Source organism: Betta splendens, chromosome 19, assembly GCF_900634795.4.
Source record: "Betta splendens chromosome 19, fBetSpl5.4, whole genome shotgun sequence".
NCBI classification, from domain to species: domain Eukaryota; kingdom Metazoa; phylum Chordata; class Actinopteri; order Anabantiformes; family Osphronemidae; genus Betta; species Betta splendens.
In genome coordinates this window covers 8,585,531-8,607,436 of record NC_040898.2, presented here as the reverse complement: position 1 = coordinate 8,607,436, position 21,906 = coordinate 8,585,531, and the positions used below count along the sequence as shown (strand labels likewise).

At 40.7% G+C, this 21,906-nt stretch overlaps 3 protein-coding genes across 11 annotated transcripts; 2 read left to right on the top strand and 1 right to left on the bottom strand.

Moving 5' to 3' along the window:
- Positions 1-11,867: 11,867 nt before the first annotated feature.
- On the top strand, positions 11,868-15,650 carry si:ch211-131k2.2 (uncharacterized). Of its 5 annotated transcripts, none has more exons than XM_055504294.1 (7): positions 11,868-12,022; positions 13,758-13,808; positions 14,081-14,177; positions 14,311-14,340; positions 14,437-14,490; positions 14,632-14,688; positions 14,818-15,650. In XM_055504294.1, exons 2-7 carry the CDS (start codon positions 13,773-13,775, stop codon positions 14,850-14,852), a joined length of 309 nt encoding a protein of 102 aa, XP_055360269.1. In that variant the 5' UTR covers positions 11,868-12,022; positions 13,758-13,772; the 3' UTR covers positions 14,853-15,650. The 5 variants fall into 5 exon arrangements, with proteins under 5 accessions (XP_055360269.1, XP_055360267.1, XP_055360268.1 ...); XM_055504292.1 differs by having other exon boundaries at positions 11,868-12,035; XM_055504293.1 differs by having other exon boundaries at positions 11,868-12,449.
- On the bottom strand, positions 14,607-19,654 carry kat7b (K(lysine) acetyltransferase 7b). 5 transcript variants are annotated; one of them, XM_029135570.3, is made up of 14 exons: positions 19,438-19,654; positions 18,386-18,536; positions 18,037-18,285; positions 17,864-17,946; positions 17,670-17,753; positions 17,467-17,565; positions 17,240-17,383; positions 16,967-17,158; positions 16,749-16,838; positions 16,537-16,677; positions 16,340-16,433; positions 16,012-16,158; positions 15,733-15,839; positions 14,607-15,525 (listed from the first exon to the last, which is right to left on the bottom strand). In XM_029135570.3, exons 1-14 carry the CDS (start codon positions 19,465-19,467, stop codon positions 15,424-15,426), a joined length of 1,713 nt encoding a protein of 570 aa, XP_028991403.1. In that variant the 5' UTR covers positions 19,468-19,654; the 3' UTR covers positions 14,607-15,423. The 5 variants fall into 5 exon arrangements, with proteins under 5 accessions (XP_028991403.1, XP_028991405.1, XP_028991404.1 ...); XM_029135572.3 differs by having other exon boundaries at positions 17,240-17,350; positions 19,438-19,653; XM_029135571.3 differs by having other exon boundaries at positions 19,450-19,653.
- Positions 19,655-20,016: 362 nt separating this feature from the next.
- Positions 20,017-21,859, top strand: ptges3l (prostaglandin E synthase 3 like). Its single transcript, XM_029135575.3, has 7 exons — positions 20,017-20,348; positions 20,510-20,623; positions 20,699-20,765; positions 20,944-21,042; positions 21,207-21,296; positions 21,375-21,437; positions 21,660-21,859. The coding sequence occupies exons 1-7, from the start codon at positions 20,314-20,316 to the stop codon at positions 21,666-21,668; spliced, it is 477 nt and encodes a 158-aa protein (XP_028991408.1). The 5' UTR covers positions 20,017-20,313; the 3' UTR covers positions 21,669-21,859.
- The last annotated feature ends 47 nt before the right edge of the window (positions 21,860-21,906 follow it).

Below are 21,906 nucleotides of genomic sequence, written 5' to 3'. Positions count from 1 at the left end.
GTACAACAGGTCACGTCTCCTCTGAGAACACACACACACACACACACACAAGCACACGCACGTACACGCTTAAAAATTCAGTTCATTAGTCAGCTTCCACTAAGATTAATATGTGGTTTTACGCTAGTGACTGGGAGACAGACGTATTAAAAATACATATAATTAATTTAATTAAATTCTTAGTACAAGTCTTACCTGTACCTGTACTTTTTGTAAGTGGTCATTACACTGTAATACAAGTATTACACTAAAAAGTCTTTTTTTTTTCTTATGTCTGTCACTGCAGGTTAGAAATTTACTTCATTTTATTTATGATTTAGTAACAAATTGTCAATAAAATTACATTTATATATAATAACTATTTTCAAGGCCTTTGCCAGATGGGCAGCCTGTCCAGGGTGAGCCCAGCCTCTCAATATATTACCAGTGTTTAAGAATTCTGTATATAAAGCAAATGTGTTTGTGTTTTCAGATTGGAACAATATGTGACATTGTAGAAACTATCAATGTCATGGTCAGAAAATTTCCTCGCTAGAACGCTAAAATACTGCAAATATAAAACATAACAATGACATAAATACACAGTGATTGAGAATGAATAGGCTACAACTGTTGATAGCTAACCAACCTGACTTCACAGCGGTGGCGACAGAAAGAAGGCCGTTCTCAGACGGACCTCCAATATAATGGCAGCTACTGTACCAAGCGTTTGGACGAACTCTGTAGTGTAATCTTCTGTGTTTTTGACTTTGGCTCCAACGTACTGCTAGAAGAACACATGATATGTACATGTTTTTATTCACACAGTGCATCCACCGAACATATTCTTTCCTTGCTCCGTGTCTGATACACAGCCATGGGAGGAGGGAATGCGAGGAATGCTCCAAACCCCGGGCTGGTGTTCTGACTCGTCCCAGACTTCATGCCGTCACCGCCGGGGTCTGTGGCCAGACCTCCCTGTGCCAGACCCACTGGCTCCAACACCCGTCCAGGCCAGCCGAGCTGCAGCTCGCGACCCATAATTAACCAGCAAGCCGCACTGCAGCGCATATCCCTTCCCCCCTCCCCACACCAGGGGCCCCTAGGAAGAAAGTACAGCCTCATACTGCAGCTTGTAGATAAGGATGCTCCGGAGAAGGTGCTATTGAGGGTGTACATGTGTATTAGCACCATTTTGTGTCAACGCTCAATCATTCGCTTTCAAGTGTCATGGATTCCCTGGTTGCAATTGAGCATGTGATGTTTAGCACATAATTATAGGCAGTAGGAAAACTCTTGGCAGAGATAAAAGTTGCAAAGTGAAACGATTTTCTGAAGATTTTTCAAACTTGAAGTACGAGAGAACAAGAGCATGGTGCCTTTTGATAAAGAAAAAAGGTAAGTATGTGTGCATCTCAGCATGTATTAGAAATAATGCCAGGGTGCCTGCAGTTCTCCTAGACTGGCATAATTACGGTCGAGACGTCTAGGGATACACCTGAGGAGTAAGCAGTGATCAACTTCATTCTTTTAAAGTCTACTCTCTTGTTGAGGCAGGAAAGACTTTTATTCAGGGTGAGGTTTCTTCAGATCAGCCAGAGGGTCTTGTTAAGGAATCTTATACAAGCCAAGTATGGTATGAATGAACGTTTGTGATAAAGCACGTCAGAAGTGCCCAAAGAAAATGATTTATCGCGTTAGCGCCCACTGAATGCCAAACCAATACTCAAATATCTCCTTATTGCCTGCCTTTGATCTAATATACAGAAAAGATACACAGCTCCAACAAGTGCTACGTAAGTAACAGAGATCACCTAATGCCTCCTGGTCAGAGGAGCCTCTTTCCCGATGATGTGGGGTCACGGCTTACAAATTTAACAGGGCTTCCTCGAGGAATACTTCATCCTTTGAAAGAGGAACAGGAAAATTACACGGTGGACAGCCCACTAGGTTTTTCACCCCCTTTCTTACACTGTAATTTGCTTCTGGAGCGGGTCAGCCTAAAATAACCTTAACCTAATATTCACAACATAGGGAGACTTTGAGAGATGCCGGAGGTCTCCCCTTGGGTGGCAGTGGACTGTCCTCTGCCTGTGGGCGTTGAGGGATTGTTTACTTGCTTACCTCTCTCAGATACATAAAAAGCATCTAGGCGAGGTACTCATTTAAGCGCCTGTGTATAAAACGTACCTTACCACAGCTTGACTATAAGCATGTCAACCTGGTCCTCTGATTATTCCCCATTCTAAATACAATGAGTCATGTTTGTACACAGTAGGCGTAATGTGGTTTATCACCAAAGTATTCAAAATATACATCATCCTGTTTCAGCATTATTCCACCAGTCTACAGAGCTTTACCAGAAAACCACAGAGCTCAGTTGATGGGCATCAAGAGAGAAATGCCCATGATCTCACTTGAACCAAAGTTTCCTACAGGCAGGTTTCTCATTAATCTGAGGCTCTGCTTTTCTGCATATGCTCATCGTATTTCCATGATCAGCAACCATGACGCCCCAGATGTTTATACAGGCAAGGTTAGAAGAGGATCGTCTTAATCTCCGCTCTGGTATGAACTCTCATACATACGGCATCCTTAAATCTGCGGTGATTTATGACTGGGGATTCAGGGGATTTGCAGTTGTATGTTCTTATTGTTCTGTGTAAAGGAGACGCATTGGTGAGCCAGTGCATTTAAAGCACGTTTACCTTTTCATGCTAATTGTTTTTTTGTTGCAGGTTTTAATCTAAGCGGACTTCTGGGAATAGGATATCATGGAGTTTAATAAAGCATTAAATACACATGCATCTGAATGCCAGGACACAGCACATGGCTCCAGGCCTAAATGTAAAGCCTGCATTTCCTCATAAAAGCACACATATTCACATGCACGCTCACACTCGCAAACGGACCCTGAATCCTCACACACACACGCATGCACACACACTAGTTCTCATATGGAATATCGTGGGTGGCGCTGGACCGGTAGAGGGCTCTGTAAATAGCTCGGGAGCAACCCCTCCATTTGAGCGACCCAAATTTCCTTTTCTGAGGTCTGCTGCCTGGGCTGGAAGTGCTGTGCAGCAAGCCTCCAGTCGCCACAGGAGACCACAGCGGCCACGTTGAAAGTACTTCACAGGGACCACGGCATGGCAGGGGTGACCAGATGGCCCTACATGCGCATCACATGGGCAAACTGATCCCTCACACGCACCCACACAACTAACTGTGTGAGCATGTATCACACTGAGCAGTGCATCGAGCTGTGCATTCATGCTCCTCCGACTCTACATACATATGCATGAGCCTGCGTGTGCACACGCACAATACACAGTTTTATGATTACAAGGAAATTAAAAAAAAACGTTGCACACATCCATGCACACTAACTATGCAATTATGTTCAGTCACAGACAGAGACAGTGGGTGGGAAGGTCGGAGGATGTGTGATGCATGTTTGTGTGTTAGATTTGTATCCGTGTATGCAGGACGCCATTGGTTGGCGTTACTGTCTGACCCTACATTTGTGTATTTACAACAGACATGTAAATAAAATCATTAAATTGGCCATCACACAACTAATATCCAGGAAAAGCACAATACTAATTAGACTGATCCTTTAGAAGAGGAAATGGTTTGGATGATTTGCTCAAAGGCACATCAGCAACACTCTCCTTTTCCCCAGCTGCTACTGTGTGGATTAAATGAGGGTAGTTCCAGTACCATTTAACTGGAAATGAAATGTAAATACTACATCTTTGGCTGAGTAATCTATGTGATATAACAGTTTGTCATACACATACCCATGATGTAAAAACCGAGCAGAACTGCTTTATATGCAGGGATGGCACTGGATATTTGAAACCCTAACTATGCCCTGGCAGTGCCAATAAACAGTTTAAGTGCTTTTCTCTGAGGTTATTACACCATATCAAGCAGAGTATCTGTGCCAGGAAACACAAAGCACTTACTAGAAGCACAACGTATGAGAAATGGTAAAACACGTGCATTTGGGCAGCAAGAAAGAAGCAAAAACAACAGTCACTACCACACATCTCTCCTTCAAAGGCCTTTTGTTTGTAGTGGAGCGACTGACTGTTGCCATTCATGGCAGCCATTTTTACCCTGGACAATATTTTATAAGGCCTTCAGAGAGGACCTTTTGCTTCCTTTTCCTGTGGTTTGGCCTGGGCTGAGCTGTCGGGAGAGAGGAACAGCCAAAACCCAAATGTAGATGCTCAACTTGGCAGACTCTGCATGGAGTGTCCTGACCAGACAAAAGCAGGGAGAGAAATACAGCCATTTATTTATATTCACTGTGGTTTTGCGTGTTGCGTCCTAGACTTCCAGACCCCGGGTGGATATTCCATGCGAGGAAGAAGACAGATGGATGGTTTTCCATCGACATACAGTACTTAAAAGAGGGTTAAGGATTAATGTCAGATCCATATGTGTTAATCGAGTGTGAGGTTCTGCTGTGTAAATTGCCTAACACCATTTCTTTTTTTAATAAAAAAGCTGTAGGTTTATCGTTCAGTACATATTATGGATGAAGCCAGAGGATGATCCTGTAAAGTCTTGACATTTTCTATAATGGAGTAGATAAACGGCAGCTGGAAGAAAACGAAATCTGAGCTATGGACAATTAGATTTTTTTCGATGGGAATGACCTCACAACGATCAGCCAAGATATGGAACCAATTTGGAAGAGCTCCCTTGGATTCCAGATTTGTCAAACTCAAATACATGTGATGGGACTACCTTCCCTTCAATAATATATATTCCTAAATACAGAGAAACTGAGAACGTAAGAGGGGTAAAAATGTGTTATTACAAACACTGAAATGAAACTGTGCTTTAGATTCTCTGACTCACACCTACGTACTGCGTCTGTGTAGGAGAGCTCATAACCAACACTATTTCTATATAGGCCTAGAAATCGGGAGAGGGAGGGCTATATATGCTCTCATACACACACACACACAGTGGCTGTGGTTAGCTAGACCTCTCTGGTCAGGAACTGGTGCCAAGAGCAAGCCCAACAGTAGAACACTGGGAGTCTTGTGCCTGATTTTGGAGCCTCTGGCTCTATCCCGACCTTGCTTCAGAATACACTGTGGCTTCGAGGAACAGCACTCTCAGCAGTAGGGTGGCCAGGCACGGAAAATTTAGACGCAACAAGAAAGGCGAAGGGGGGGAGCAGAATTTATGTGCTCATTCACATTTGCGGCCGTGAGCATTTTCTTAATGCCTTTACCACACGTACTGGACTGTACGAGGAACCGTTCTCACAAAGAAATCAAATTTGAAAGTGAAAGAAAAAAACTTACCAATAGAATACCAATAGTTGGTGACCAGACGAACGTTGGACTACACGTTATGAAGAAAAGTGATGACAGGTTACACAAGCAGGCATTTGAAAATGCCAAACTGTATCAGATCTATGTCAACACAATAAGTTCCTGCACTTTCCATTCAGAAAATATTTAAATACTTGCATCGCTGTTAATGTGTTTGTATTAGTCATTTGTTACTGAGTAAGCCTGCTGATCCAGCAATTGTAAGCATGACACAGACTAGCTGCTCTGACATCTCACCTTACACCAGAGGCATAATAACACCTTGTCTTGCTAATAGTGTGTGTTATTGCTGCTGTACCCTGTAATCTCTCTCCTTTCTGACACGGTTAATGACTTCAAATATCGAGCTGGCCTGCAGTGATACAATCCATATAGAGACAAATAGTGTGTCACCCAGTGACAAACACAAACGCACACAGGTTTTCACATTCGGTGACCTCATCTGAGACAGAAAAGGCAACTTACACTTTTGTTTTCATCTTCAGGCTATTTGCCTGGTGTTGATGCCATGTTGTCCATGTTGATCTAAAAAGTGAATGAGCATTACTTGGACGAAACTTGAGACGTCATTTGTCTCTTCTCATCTAAAAAGTCCCTTCCTCTGCATTAGAAGACGCCTTTTAATGTGTGACTGGTGTGTGATCACAGAACACAGGTAAGAAGGCAGCCACATAAGAGCAGGTACGGCTGAGGTACCATCAAAGTCAGTGGAAACTTTTTTTTACACCCCAGTGGAAGCTTCTATCTCCCTTTCATCATTTTATTTGCTTGACTGGAAGGAATCACTCAAAGTCAAACAAAGTAAAGACTATTCCTTTAACGTAGCATACCTGAGAGGGTGTTTGATCCTTTCTGTGAGGCCCCATCCTGTCTGCCTCTGCACTAATCAGGCTGCTCTGATACACAAATTAGTACACAAGCCCAACATTCCTTCAGGAGAATATACAGTTAAATATCTGTAGGACCAGCACAGAAATCCAGGTGTTTTATTAGGCTGTATGTCTGTAGCTCTCTGGAGGGTGTTGTTTTATGTAAAATATATGAACTGTAATATGGAACATATAAAAAAGGTCCGGCTGCTTTCCTCTCCACATGACAGCATGAGTTATGCCTAAGGTTCCTGAAATCAAACATGTTTTGTCTACTACTCACTCACAGTTTACAACTCAACACACCTCAACACACCTCAACACACCTCAACACCAAGTGAATTATGATGCACAGGCACGCCTGTGGGTGGGGGAGGCTGTCAAACTGAAAGAGGGAGGGGGGTGAATGCAGTCCGGGAACTTCACACGGCAGAAACTGGGTGCAGAGAGGAGAGCGCGTGATCGAACGGGTGGAAGGTGGGAGGAGAGGAGGAAAAAGGGGGTGGGGGGGGGGGAAAATGAGGAGTGAGTGAGTGAAGAGTTGAAGGAGAGGAGGATGAAGGAGGATGAAGAGAGGCAGAAGGAGGCGGAGGAGGGTGCTTCCTGTCGCCATTCCCGCTTGCCCACACCCGAGAGAGAGGGAGAAAGAATATCTGGGCGGACTGCAGGCCACATGACATTCTCTATGGGTCCCTTGCTTTTCCTCCGCGGCGAGTGATGTGCTCTCTCCCTCCCTTCCCGTTCCCTCCCCCTCTCCCTCCCCTCTCCTGCCCTTCAAAGCTTCGACATGTCATCTCCCACCACAAAAACAGAGGTGGGAAGACTCGCTGGCGCTACCGCTGCCTCAGGGTGTCTGGCACTAAAGCTGCCTGCAAATACAGCAGGGAGAGGAGGAGGAGTGGAGAGACAGACAGAAGGAGGGAGGGAGGAAGGAGCAGATAGAAAACTCAAAAGAAAGAGCACGGAGAGCAGCCAGGACAGCGAGCATTTCTCGGGGACTCTTAAAGCACAAGGCATTAAAGTGTGGAGAGTTGAAGTTATTAAGGTGGAGAGACTATGGGAGATGAGTGTTGGTTTTAAAGGGAAACTGCAACCACGCTTCTGCCTATTGCATCTCTCCAACTCATACACAGCAGCAGCTGACTGAACTAAGTCTGAAGAGACAAATTCTATGGGGGGAACCTCTATAAGTTCTTGCTGTGTGGCCTATCCCACTATCAGAACCACAAGAACACACTGACACCCATAAAATCTGAACAAATGGGATGAATTGTACTAAGCCTAATGTAAAATGTATGCAAACCACAGGCCCGCAATTGAATGTATCTTTCATTCAAATGTAATTTTCTCCAGGACACTAGCATTTTCTCTGAATCTAAATACACACCATGGACAAGCGTTCTTCGTGAATAAACGATTCCAGGCCAACTGTTTGCAGCTTGGATACCACGAAATTTGCAGATTGATTTAAGGAGCAATTATGCACTTGGCTTTTGAACCTCTGAGGCTTTGGGGATGAACTGGTGATTGGCTCTTCGACAAAGTAAGCACATCTGACCGAATGAGCCCTCACCATAGACCGAGAGTGTTGAAGAAGCCACAAGAGCCCAGCAAACAAGAACATCACTAACATGGCCAATTATGGGCCTCTGGAGACCATGGGTTCTGACCTAAGAACCAACAGATGAGCGCTGCATGAGAGGCTGGGAAAATACAAGAAACACTCGCACTGACACAGAGGGATCCAATAAAATCTTGACGCACTTAACAGCTAAGAATGGAAAGGTTTAACATTCTTGACTCCTGCTAAGAGTTAGATGATAGGAAGATAGGAAGTCAACGGAATAGTTACCGCTAACTTAGCTTAGCACAAAAGCTTTACCGCCTGTTACGCCTATTTGCACTGTTGTCAGCTTGAGTGTGTTGGCTCTGTGATGACCTGGCAACCTGTCCCAGGTGTACCCGGTCTCTCTCTAATGACAACTGGGACTGCCTCCAGCCACCAGTTACTGAGGAAGTGGTTAGGATCATCAATGGACGGACAAATAGCTGGCTCGGTCCTAAGGTAGTGCTGGTTAGAATCTCAACAACAGGACATACAACCTTTATTTCCAGTTAGGACAGTTCATTGTTCCAAGGTGCTTAGTCACGGTGAAGTGAAAGCCACACTTTGCTACTGTCTTAGTATTTTGAGCAACAATAACAGTAGCTCAATCAACTGGTGTTGTTATTGGATTACTGAACAGCGTTAAAGTTACATTTGCGGTCATATTTTGTTTGTAGACGACATTTTTTTCCAAGTGAGATAGATCTTATTCTGAAATACAGTATCAGTAATATATCGGAGGATGACAAATGTTTTCCCTACTTTGACGTAGAGTCTATGGTTTGTGGAAGAACATCACATTGTTGTGTAAAAATATTTTCTCAAGTATCCATTCAATGCCAGACAACTGGTCCCTACCTAAAAAGGGTGAAAAAATGATAAACGTTGTCTGTTATCTTTGGATACAGTTATTTCCCTTTCGCTTTGCTAAGCTACATTAGGTGGTTGGTAGCTGTAGCTTCACATTTACCTATAGCATGCAGCCATGCACGTAGTAGCAGTCTTACAAAATCAAATTAAGCGAGAATATTTCCACCATCTGCTTCTCCAGGCCAGGAGTTCAATCGTTTTTAAAAAACCAGTTCAACCAGAAATGCTCATTTAAATTCTAGCTAAACTTTTCACGTGACTTACAAAGTTAAGGTCAGTTGAGGTAACACTTCTATAGAGATATTTAATTAAGTAAGTAGACCGCAATTAATTACGTAACCACCCAGTGGTAAGAAACGAACAACAGAGCGCAAGTTAGTTTGCAGTGTAATCGTGTTCCCATTTCCTGAACTGAACCAACAAAACGCACGTGCAACACGTGAGAATTAAAACGAAATATTAAATTCTACTAAAAATACACCCAGGATCAGAAGGTGACACTGAAACCCTCGTAGTACTTACAATAAGGCAAAATCAGCTTATAACTCAGGCCTCTCAAGGTAAATCCGTTTGGTGCCGTTTGCGTTTGCAGAAGCAGACTGACATTATATCTGAAGTGTGACTGTGGTGATATAATATCTGCTATAACCTGCTGATGGCTGTGTGAAAGAGAAGCAATGTCTTTATTATCTATCATCATCCACTCTTTAAAAGAGCAGTGACACTGGAGCCCTTTCAGCTGTCTGCTCGCTGTCACGAGCATGGCCAAGCCTTTGCTCGAGAGAAAGTCGGCGTGGTTTTGCACTGGTGTTTGGTGGCAAGATGCAAACACACGAAATATTCATCCCATGCTCCTCTCGGTTGATGAATGGTGCAGCCATGACACCAGCTTGTCTCAGACACGGCTGGATATAGAGACAGAAACACCACAGTACCAGCCTGAAGCCCCCGATCTGAGCAGGCAGAGGCAGACAGTGGTATTTCATTCGCAGAAAGCCATGAAAAGCCAAATTTATGCCTCACCAGAAAAACCACAAGAAAGTGCCACAGGGCACCAAACGGGAAAAACAACTTGGGGAGCAGGAAAGTTAGGAGACACTCAGGCTAAGTGCAACAAATCTAAGAAAATGTATAGATACATGGGCACTAGGTTGGACCGCCTACCATTGTATGAATGGAGTCGTAATCATAGAACACCAGATCTATTCTAAGGTGCAACACAAAAACACTAAGTTTCATCTCACTGAAGGTAGTATAAGCAGGTAGTCTGTGAAAAAGCTAAACTGCATGTAACATGCAAGAATAATATTAAGAAATGTACATTTATCTAGTTTACCCATAATTTCACAGACATTTATTGTGAGGCAAATTTTAAAACTTTTTCCCAAGTGTCCACATGTGGTCTGAACAGATCAATGTATAAAACTGTAAAGCCGTTCTTCATTTATGCAAAAAACAAATTGCAGCATACATTCTTATGCTGTAAAAAGAGATAATTTAACACATGAGAACTTCTTCGGTTCACTGTGTGCCACAACAAATATTTAGATTTCTTTGTAGTGGCAAAATGCTGTATGCTGACACTTGAATGTGCCAGTTTGAAAACTTACAAGATGACACAGATGAACCACAAAAGAGAAATCATAATATGTGTCACATTGCCCTGAAGTTTTGCATTTCCCTGGATACAATAAAAACAAGCCAAGACATAAATTCATCAGCAGGACTAAAGTGCTGTAAGAACTACTCCAGTGAGGTGGTGGCAACATTATGGCAAGGAGCCAGTGAGCCTCAAGGATTTGGTGTGTTGAATTTAATTGTTGGACAACACTCCCACCTCCTGGATGAGACCTAAACTGCAATCAGGTCTGTACAGTGGTTTAAAAACACTTGTTTATGTCGTTATAATATATCCTGAATAGACAAGGCCTAACACTAAGTGAAGGATAACCTGTAGAAAACCTCTCGTTTGGTGGCTTATCAATTAAGTTTCAGCTCGTTTTATTTAAATACCACCAATTCACAACAAAATTTATCTCACTGCACTTTACAAAGTAAGGTTTAGAACCCTAAGAATTAAAACATTAATTGCTCACCCTTCAAAGCAGCTTGGAATCAATTTGCTTTAAAGTAAAAAAAAAAAAGTAACTTCTAACAGTATCTACAGTATCAGTGAACTGCAGCTCAAAGGAAATTGGATCATGTGGGTTGGCCTGAAACACAAAAGTTAATATTGCTGAAGCAGAAGAACTTTATTGTTCTGGAATAAATTGGAATAAGTCCAGACAATTCAAGCAAAAAAGCCACCCAACATTCCTGAGTTGAGGCTAAAATTCCTCCTCACTGGGCAGAAATTATTAAGAGATGAAAATCAGTGAGTGAGGCGTACGGCACATGTAGCAAATTCGAATCGCAATAATAGCTGTGTTCAATGTGTTCCTCCTCTTACTTGACCGATCAACTGCAGCTAAGTCCACTTAGTCCTACAAATGGCCATCAGTCAGTATTAAGATAGATACAGATTGGAGGAGATAGCAAGTCTAACAGTGAGCCTTAAACCAGTCCTGTCGAGCTAAAGAGGTGAGGCCTCTACACTCAGCTCACCACAGTGAAGTACCTGTGGGGTTTGACTCATCTGATAACATAGTATCTGTCAACAGGAGATTAAAGGCTCTCGGCTTCAACAATGAGTTGTCGTGGAGGGTCACCTAGTGTCATTTATCCGTATGAACTCGTGGTTGGTTCTCATGTTCAACTTCATTCAAGTGTAAACGAGATAAGATCTGTGTGATACACACAGATGAGACTAATGAATAAACACTGGTGGGATTTACTTTGCACAATGAGAGAGGAGGAACTAGACGTTTTTAGTTCATGTGAGGTTGTCAGAAAAAGCAAATTGGACAGACATGTAAAAATGTATAATGTATTAAGTCTAACTTATGTATGACAGCAAAGGCCACAAAACAAATGTACATTTGTGTTGTTTTAACAGAGAACCACATCCTGAAGACAAGCTTAGTACAGCAGAGTACAAAATTACATCAACAACCACAAATACGGGCACAAAACTATACACTCATCATTTTATATGCAAAGTTAGTCAATTATGCAGCAAAGTAACACATAGAGAAAAACGATGCGAACCTGCCACATTATCATTATTGTTACAGTAAAGAAGGAGGTGACCTCACCTTAGAAAGTGCGTAGCTGCAGGAGACGGTGCCGTTTACAGCAGAGCTCAGGCGACGTGGTTGTTGAAGAAGATAACCGTCGAGGACCCGGTGAATCCCTCTGCTTATGTTCCACAGACAGCGTCGTTCTCCCGACGACTACAGGTTTTAAATGAAGGTTATCCTAGTTTTCTGTTGATTTGAGTTTAAGCTAGCTTGGTAGACTAAAGCCAGACTTGTTTTTTGCTCGTCTTCCCCCTCTGTCGTTTTTAAAATACATGTTGGGAACGTGTTCTTCTTAACAGCGAGCGCCTTTTCATTCCCTTCTGCACTTCTATAATAATTTAATTTTTAGCTAGTCCACGTTCGTGTACAAACAGAGATGTCAAAGGTCAGCCCCGCCCACAGCGATGTCCCAGAGGTTCAATTACCCACAATTCACTGATGCTATGTTTACAAAACGAATAACTTTAAACGACAAATTGACATTAGATAGAAACATAATAAAAAATTACACTTTTACAACTTATTTGACTGCGTACCACTGGAACTAAAGTTATAGGCAGACACCGTGGACAATTTACCACAAAAGGTATTTTTCAAGATGAAAAACTAAATACTGACTGCTCCATTTACAGTGTGAAACAAAGTCTGTAGTGAATATTCCCTGCGTCACATGGAAATGCACTGTTCTGTCATTAGGGGAGCTCTTTGTGACTCAACCATTTCATATGCTAATAGTGTGTCTCTGATTCCTTTTGATTCCACTCTCCATGTTAGCTGTGGGTTCCACTGTGTGCACACGAGGGCTGTTCAGGTGTAATTGCCCTTCAGGTCTAATTGTGCTTTTAGAAGCACCTGCGCGTGGATCAAAGCATTTGATGTGTGTCAGCTTTGTTTCAAGTGGGTGTCCTCGCAGCACACACATTGTCAAGTAATTGCCTCTTGGAAATTTCTATAGCCAGAGTGTTGAGAAATAGAGCTTAGCTTTCATTAAAACAGAGCATTTAAATGGCTAAGTAAGTAAAGATCATGAAAAGGCCTAATAACAGCGCAATTATCTCTGGAGACGGAAACTAAATGATCCACCTGACATATGAAACTTAAGTTATTCAGCATATTTAAGGTTATCATGTGTACAACCTTTTCACAGTACTTGACATGTCAAACGCGCGTTTCTTTTAATTTATACAAACTGATCACTTTTTCAGCATCATCTTAAACTTTTATACAAACTACAGAAGTAATCTAGACCTTCAGCAAGTCGTATTGCTGACCTGTAAAGATATACCTTCAAAGCAGATTGCTACTGTATATTTGCAAAGCGTTGCTCAAAGACTTCAATTTCAAAGAAGCATGTGCACATCAGAAGGTCACAAATGAGGAATATTTTTAGACCAACAGCAATCTAGATATGCAGTAAAAATTTTATTAAGGTGACCATGTCCTGTGTACATATTTAACTTTATTATCTCATGTGAGGCTTGCTTTAAATTTAAGGCTGCTGGTAAATTTGTACAGTATATTTTCAGTTTGAGTGACAGATAAACTGTATTGAAGTGTATGTTTTACTGTAAACTACAGTATATTTTAAATGTACCATTTATATAAGAAACGTTCTATGCAAAGACCGCAGGTTCCAAGTGATAAAGATCTAAAATAACATAAATTCGGAACTTTTATTTAGACCAGCAGAAATAAATGTGTAATCTGATGCAGGGAGGAGGAGTCTGGGAGCAGCAGACGTACAGTATAAATGCACCTTGGCCACAGATGAGACAGACATAAAAACACTGACTCACCTCTAAACAACATCACGTATGAATGTGACAACGAAATGGATAATCGGAAGATTCAGCTTTTTGTTGTGGCTTTTTGTGCTTTGTGGTACATTGGTCAGGGCCAGTCTCTTACTATGGCAGAGGGGAGAGGAATATCTGATGATTGGCAGGTGAGCATCACTAATTTAATTCTACTTTGACAATTTAGATGTTTGCTTTTAGAACAGAAGGAATTTCTTTAATTTAAAAAATCTAATTTATACTGTTTAATGCACCAAGTTAAAAATGTATTTATTAAAAAATTATTGACCATAGAAAGCATAAAACAGGAGCCTATAGGAAATAAATAGTTTCCAGATATTTCTACAACAAAAATAAGCGATTAAATCAAACTCTTTTGCCCAATTTTTTTTTCTTTTGCACAATTATATATTTCTGGCAGGATGAGTCACTGGAGAAAGGTGTGAGCCGTCCAATAGCAGAGCTGATGAAAAGAGCTAAAGCTCTTCGCTTCTACGGTCTCATGGGGAAACGCTCAGGTAGCTTTTATATATATTCTAAAAATATATTAATAATTGTTTTGCGTTAAATTAAATGTATGAATTTAAAAAAATGAAGATGGAGAGACATGACTACAAATTATAATTGACATTGGTTTGTTTTCATCCACAGGTGCAAACAAATCTTTTCAAGCTGACAAAAGTAAGAAGCTAATTTTAGAAAAGCAAAGTTTTTTTTACAAGTGTTTCAGAAATGTTGAAACAAAACAAAAATGAATTTTTTTTTTATTATTTGTAGGAAATAAAGGAGAGATGTTTGTAGGCTTAATGGGAAGGAGCATTTCCGGTGACAGTGAGTGCAAATATAAAACAATTGTCAAATTACTGTGAAAGCTTTATTGATATTAAAAATGTAAAATTGCTAATACAAGTAACAATTATAATTAAAAGTACAAGGCCAAAACAGACCCAATAAAACGTTTTTTTATTGCAGACTCATTAACCAGAATAAAACCATCTGCAACTATTTTGGAGAAACCACACAAGCAAGGTACGATTGTATCCGTATAAAAACCTGAGGTTGTTTATTTCAATGTGCATTCTTACAGTGGTATTGTCATTTTTTCATATTCATAGCAAATTAAAAATACCAATATAAATCTTTTTTATTATTTGGCAGGTTCATCTGAGGATTTGGTCCAAATCTTGTATTGATGGAGCTAACGGAAGAAAAGAAAATGTCCATGTTATCATGAGCTATACAATATTACACCAACCAAAGACGTTACCATACATCATACTCTTCAAAATACGATCTGCTTACAGCTTTGTTTCATGCTAACAATTATTAATCCTAAACAAAACAACTACCAACTTTAAAATGCACATTTCTGGAAAGAAATAAAGCCAACAGCCTGTAAATGCCGCTAAATCTAGCTATGTATTTTTTGCATGAGCAAAGCTAAACATTCATGTTATCCACCACATTTGGACCATTTATCATTTACCATTCAAAGCTTAGGAGACACGGGCAGTCTGAAAGGAAGCAAGACAAAAACGCTCTACCATTTTTGTTGACCATTTGCATCAAGAATCATTCGACCTGGAAGGTGTGGTGCTTGAAATATAGATGACAGAATATAAAAGTAAAAAAAAAAACACCAATAAGCAAAAAATTGGCATAAAAACAAAGAAGAACACTGCTCTCTTGACAGTTCGTAGGTCTAGGCTACTTGTGGCTGGTGAGGCTGAGATGAGTTATTCAGTAGCCTGAGGTTCTTAGTGCTTATGTCCCTTTGGGAGGAGTCCACTTTAGTGAGCTTGGGTCGATGGTTTTGTTGCTATTGCCTCGCTTGATTTCTTTTGCCTTCCACTCATCAATTAGGTCCTAGGGAAAACAACATTTAGAAAAGTAACTCTTATTGTTATTAGTTTTTTGGCTGATAAAAATGTTAGAAGCAGAGTGTGTGTGTGTGTGTGTGTGTGTGTGTGTGTGTGTGTGTGTGTGTGTGTGTGTGTAAAAATCTGTTTAAAAATAACCCTATTCTAATTATTTTTGAGAAATGATAATTAGAGAAAATGATCCTGTTTTTACCTGTCGCTTCAACACCAAGTGCTTTCCCTTCCAATACTTCAGCATCTGGAGCGATTGCAGCGTGCTCACAATGTCCACTGGATTGACAGCCGTTTCCTGACTGATCTCTGTTCAAGTTAAGCAAGTATTAGAAAACTAAACATTGTTTTATTTATGACTATATTTTGCTTAAACAATCTTTTGTTTTCCTATCAATATTCTTCATATACTGAGCTGGTTTTTGTACTTCATTGGAGTAGTAAACCAATGCTACAATGCAACATGCTTGGCTTTTCTTACCTTTGATGGAGATTTCTTTGCCTTGAAAATTGTACATATATCGAAGTAAGACTTCCTTCCAGTAGCTGCGATAGCTGATAAGGCCCAGGTCAGACAGAGGCCTCTCTGGTGACCCTACCTTCTCCTCAACTTTGGACAGCAGATAGCCTACAACAACAAATGTGTTTTTCCTACATTAGTCTATAAGCAAAATTACAAACACACTTCAACTATCTGTTAATAATGATTTTGCTAAGTGCCAAAAATGCAACAACTGGATTCTTCAGATGAGTACAATCAAAACGTATTGTACATAATACAATACAATAAACTGGTAACATATACATACTGAAGTCAATAAGCATCTTGCCGAACCCTTGCCTCATGTACTGTGGCATCGTCAGGATACAGGAAACATTGTAGTTTAGGAAAGAGTTCTTTTCCTAAACAAACAAAAAAAAAAGAAATATTTTGGTTGCTAAAAGTAAAATCTACCAAAGAATAATGAAAACTGCACAAAAAAACAATAAAATAAATAATTAAAACCTTGGAAAAGTATCCCACTAAGTGGCAGCCAGTGTTGTCAGCCTCAGTCATGACGTAGAAGAGAAAAGGCTCCACATCGTAGTACAGAGTTTTGTGGTCCAAGAAAAGCTTGGCAAGTAAACACAGGTTCTGGCAGTAGATCTGAGGACAAATAATACCTGTTAAAGGCCAAATAAAAAAGCAATTCTTAAGTGCTTTGTAAATTCACAGACCTTATTTTTTTTGCCATCAACTTCGAACACTGAGATGGCCCCCTTTCTGTACACTTCGTCTCCTGGAGGATGCTTCCACACACACTTAGCCTGAAAGACCAAGTAAAACAAAACAGTAAGAGGAATCAACCACAGTCAAAATAATCAAACCATTTTAGATTAAAAAAAAAAGATATTAATAAAAATACATTTTTGAAAAACAAGAACCCAACTCTCACCATGTGACGCCTGAGGATGGTTTGGCTCTTCATGTACTTGAGGCAGAACTCGCACACGTAGAGGCGACCCAGGCGAGCATACTCCTCAGGGTACGGTGAGTGGTACCAGGTGTCCAACTCATAGCGGCCGAACAGGATGGTCTTGATCATGTTGCTGCCCTCAGTGATCTGACCCTGGATACGCAGCTTCTCCTGCAGGAGGGAAGTACTTACTAATTACTTGAACAGTAGCTGTTTAACAAATTATTTGATGTTAATGAAATAGGTCATTACCAAGTCTTCCGATGCACGAGCCTGAGCTTTTCTAAAAAGCTCCAGGTCGTATTCACTGGTGATGTTCTCCAGCAGTGGCTCTCGAGTGTTGCTGTGCGTCTGCCGATGCTCCTGTGGTTCAGACAGTGAGACATCATCCCTACACTACATATTAGATACAGGAGGTAACGTGCTGGTAGTGATGATGAATTGGAGTGACTGCTCCTGAACAAGGGCATGTGATTTACCATGTGCTTCTCTTTCTGCTCCTTCTGCAGGCCAGAGTTTCGCCCTTTCCTCATCTCAGCTACCTGCTCTTTGTATCTGGTCTGTTTTGATGAGGGTGTCTGAAAATAAAGATAGAAATGAAGCACTCACACATATGTTCATATGAAAGCTGGCTATTACATATAACAAGGTAAACAGAACCCCCATCACACAAAGAAAATACCTGGTGACGCGTCGCATGGCGTGAGTTGCTTTCTTCTTGTGCCTTCACCTCCTCTTCCTGCTTCTCACGGCTGATGGCTTTCACCTAAAATGAAGAGTCAAGGATTTCATAGCAGCTCACTGCTCCCAGTATCCTCCTAAGAATGGCTAGTAACTGTAATCTTGCATGTGTTAAGTGTCTCTTGTGTTGCTCACTTTGCATTCATCTGCAGAAAGATTGTGATAAAGAGGGCAACCTGACACAGCAAAATGACGCTCATGTTTCCCTGTAAGGTGACCTAGAGGAAAAGCAAAAGTCATCCAAAAAATCTTTAACAGTTACAGTGAATCTAATTTTTAAATTAATTGAACAAGAATAAAAGTCCTACCAAGTGAATTACACCCTGGTGTAGGGCATTTCATGTTGAAGTTGTAGGTTTCATGACAGCGGCGGCGCTTGGGTCGATGGGACATGTCCTTTTCTGAGTCCCTGCTGGCTTGGTCCTTGGTCTGACTCTCATCGTGAGAGGCGTTGGGGCTGGAGATGTCCAGCTCGGACTCAGAGGAGGGTGCATTTCCTGTGGGTGTCAGTGGAGGAGACTCATCTTGGTCTGCAGCACGCTTCAAGTCTGGAGTGTCTAAAACAAATTTAAAAAAAACAAACAAACATTGGTATGACCAAGCCAATTAAGTTGACTGTGTTGTTTTATAATGCACGTGTAGAATACTTCTACGGACCCTGAGAGCTTTGGCTAAGGCGAGTAGAGGCTCTGGTGAGGCGCTGTCTCTTGGGCATGTTTCCATCACTTTCTGAGCTATTAGTTGGCTCTCTTTCAGCAGAGGAGTCAGAGTCTTCAGTTCCATCGGAGCCACTCCCGGCCATTTGTCTCTATAATGGAAAAAAATAAATGAGGTGCAACCTACACAAATTCTGTAATCGTTGCAGCCTAATTTGTAATTGAAGACCAAACATGTAAAAGCAAACGTCACTGATGTAGATTGAACTGGTCCTGACACAACTACTTGAAGTTGCTTTTAAAACCATACTCAAAATCAGAGAGACTCATGTGAAGTGAGCCATTTCCAATCGTTATCGATGGTTTTATTCAGCTGTGTAATAATCTGACACAGGCAACAATCAGCTGATAGCTTGCTGTTAGCTCTGTATTGTGGCACCCTCAGGCTAAACGAATTAAACATTTTGCTCTTAACTTGTTATATATATAAAATTGTGGGCATTTGGTGCGTCCATAAAAATGATTATTCAAAATATCAAGGCTATAACAGTTTCCCATAGTGACTGAGCACCAGAGAAGCTAGCCTGGTTAGCAGCCTGGTATAACTGTTAGCTTAGACCAACCATACTTCATTGACAACTTGGGAAGTTAAAATATTACCGTTTTCTGGTGCACTATACATCGGTGTCTTTTACACAGTGTTGTGTAGAGTTCGCATTATTGTCGCATTGTGTTGCGTTCGGCATAAACGTTGTCCCTAATTTTGGGTTAAATCGCGATATACTAACAATTAATAGATACATTTACATTAGCCATTTGTCACCGCCTACGACCTAGTTTTGCTAGAAATCTTCACTAAAAGCACAATATTCAGAAAACACAATAGGAACTACAAGACTTCTCATTAGAGTTGCTGATTACCGAGCTGAATGGCTAAAGGCAGCACAGTGGAACAATAAATGGGCACATTGCTCAAGAGAAGACGGTAGAACGTTCTTCCCAGGCGGAGCCTGAACGCTTAGCGCGCTAACGCTACCCTCCAGCGCGACCTACATTGCTTCTTACCGGTCGTCTGCGAGGCATTTTCTCCTATGTGGGCAATTATTCCTGTGGATCTGAAGTCAAGAAAGTCAAGATTCCGCAAAAAATTAGATGATCTTGGAAAGAAATGATCGCCAGAAGTTTATATGTACATAGCGCTGCCTGGATCTGTTGCGCCACATTCCCCATAGACAAAACCCTGACTTAGATTTCCGCTGAGAATCCACCAGGCCAGCAGGGGGCGCCACAAATAATTAGTTCTGTAGATAAATTCTACAGCAACTTGATAAGGTCTGTTTAAATTTGCAAAAATTACATTTAAAAGAAAAAATGTATATACAGATACAATTCTAAATGTCTAGTAGGTCCAAAAAATACAAAAAATCAATATGTACTCAGTTAGGCACTGTGTTACTTTAAAAAACAACCTTATTTATACTTTGTGTTGAGGTTTCTTGTAAAATCATAGTGATTTGGAATAAACAACGATACCTTTAATTCAATATATATATTAATATATATTAATATCTTTTTTTCTTTAAATTAAAATTAACCACACAATTAAGCTGGATTGTACTGTTGATACAGTTTGTAGGTATTTCATTTGTGATCCTGTGTGTTATGTTTTATTTTTTTAACCAACAAAGTGCTGGAGAACCCAGAAAAGGCGTCCGGTTTCCGGAGAGTTCCACAGACAGACTAAAAAGGGCAGGGGAAGGGGTAATGACGGCCAAGTCTCCCCAGCAGCTGATATATAACTATAAATAGCATCCAGGGACTGGCAACTGCACTACAGCACACACCTCGCACAAAGGAGTCACATGCTTTTTACTTTCTTGTAGTTTAGGAAATTCAAAGTTAAGTTGTTGGTTCTTTACAAGTTTTAAAATGAACAAGCCCAAAGTTGTCAGACCTGAAGAGAGGTAAGTGCCAAAAGTCTCTTATTTGAGGCCTTTTTTTATCGCTTTGATCTTAGCATTCCTGAATGGAACCAGCGGGTTTTACTAATTTTTAGAGATGGGATGAAGTACAAGTAAAATCATCTAATATTTCATACATTTTGATTTTCTCTGTGATTTAACAGTCAGCCAGCACATGCGCTGTGGTTTGACAGAAAGAAATATGTTACTGTCAACTTCATGGTTCAGAAGCCTAAAGATGTCCAGGTTCACATTCAGACAGACAAAATGATTCTATGGTGAGTTTACAATTTAGTAACATCCATTAAGTCTGAGTTGTTTTTCTTGACAACACTGCTGTGTCTTTACAACAGCTGCAAAAACGAAACAGACGACGTGTTCTACAATGAGCTGCACTTCTACGACAAAATCCAGATCAATGTAGGCATTACCTTTTAATAGATGAGGTGTGTGTGTGTGTGTGTGTGTGTGTGTGTGTGTGTGTGTGTGTGTGTGTGTGTGTGTGTGTGTGTGTGTGTGTGTGTGTGTGTGTGAGAGAGAGAGAGAGAGAGAGAGAATAAATATATATGTTGTATTGTGTTTTTTCACTGTTTAACAGGACTCCAGAGAAAGAGTTTATGACCGGACCATTAACGTCTTGCTAAGAAAAGTCAAGCCTGATTATGCATGGCCTCGTCTCCAAAAGGATTCTGCTAAGGTTAGTTTGTGTGTGTTTGTGTCAACTGATCAGTCACAAGATAGATGTTTCTGGCTCCAGAGCTAATTATTTTTGGTTGTCAATAAACAACCCAGTTGAGTGTAAAATCTGCCATTTACCACAGTCAGTAAAATCATCTGTGTCATTTCTCCTTCTTATCTCAGCCAAGCTGGATATCTGTAGACTTTGATAACTGGAGAGACTGGGAGCATGAAGAAGATGAAGGAAAGGAAGAGTACGACAGATACGTGGATGTGAGTGGAGTGAGCTCTGGAAACATTCACCTTAGTTCTGTGAGTGTTTGATGTAGGCTGTGTGTGTGTGTTTTTTAGATGATCCAAGAACTGGCAACCGACAGTAAAGGTGAAACCCCGGACATGGGCGATCTGAGTGACGTAAGTACAGTGGAACGCTGTTACTAAAGTGGAATCCATGAAACCAATATATTTTTATAGCTTTATGGAAAAGAGTTCCAATTCAAACTCCATCATCACATCTACATCTAATTTGATGCCAACAGACCATTAGGTCTGCTGATTTCTGGATAATATCAACCATCTCATACCTAACAAATATTACATTGATTCTAAGCCTACATTTCTTTCTCATTCCTACAGTCTGACTAAAACCACAGCACCTTTTGTCCCGAGTGACCTGAGGACAATGCTGTTACTGAGGCTTGTAATATTTGCTGATGATTTGATGTGTTATTGTTGAGATTGTTTTTAACAAATATGATGTTTTCTACGAATGTATTTATTACCATGTTATCAGACACAAAGGCAGTTTAAATAAAAGCAATTTTTATCAACTGTGATGTGTTGTTGTTGTGATGCTCGGAAGTATTAAAGTAAAGTTTATAAA

What these genes read in the sequence shown, in the direction of transcription:
- si:ch211-131k2.2 (XM_055504291.1), top strand. Translation starts at nt 13,695, where the DNA reads ATGGATAATCGGAAGATTCAGCTTTTTGTTGTGGCTTTTTGTGCTTTG. An exon ending in GAATATCTGATGATTGGCAG is followed by an intron (nt 13,809 to 14,080) that starts GTGAGCATCACT and finishes TATTTCTGGCAG; the next exon opens with GATGAGTCACTGGAGAAAGG. An exon ending in AAGGAGCATTTCCGGTGACA is followed by an intron (nt 14,491 to 14,631) that starts GTGAGTGCAAAT and finishes TTTTTATTGCAG; the next exon opens with ACTCATTAACCAGAATAAAA.
- kat7b (XM_029135570.3), bottom strand. Translation starts at nt 19,467, where the DNA reads ATGCCTCGCAGACGACCGGTAAGAAGCAAT. An exon ending in TTGATGGCAAAAAAAATAAG is followed by an intron (nt 16,678 to 16,748) that starts GTCTGTGAATTT and finishes ATTTGTCCTCAG; the next exon opens with ATCTACTGCCAGAACCTGTG. An exon ending in TAGTGGGATACTTTTCCAAG is followed by an intron (nt 16,434 to 16,536) that starts GTTTTAATTATT and finishes TTGTTTGTTTAG; the next exon opens with GAAAAGAACTCTTTCCTAAA.
- ptges3l (XM_029135575.3), top strand. Translation starts at nt 20,314, where the DNA reads ATGAACAAGCCCAAAGTTGTCAGACCTGAAGAGAG. An exon ending in ACAGACAAAATGATTCTATG is followed by an intron (nt 20,624 to 20,698) that starts GTGAGTTTACAA and finishes TCTTTACAACAG; the next exon opens with CTGCAAAAACGAAACAGACG. An exon ending in AGTACGACAGATACGTGGAT is followed by an intron (nt 21,297 to 21,374) that starts GTGAGTGGAGTG and finishes TGTGTTTTTTAG; the next exon opens with ATGATCCAAGAACTGGCAAC.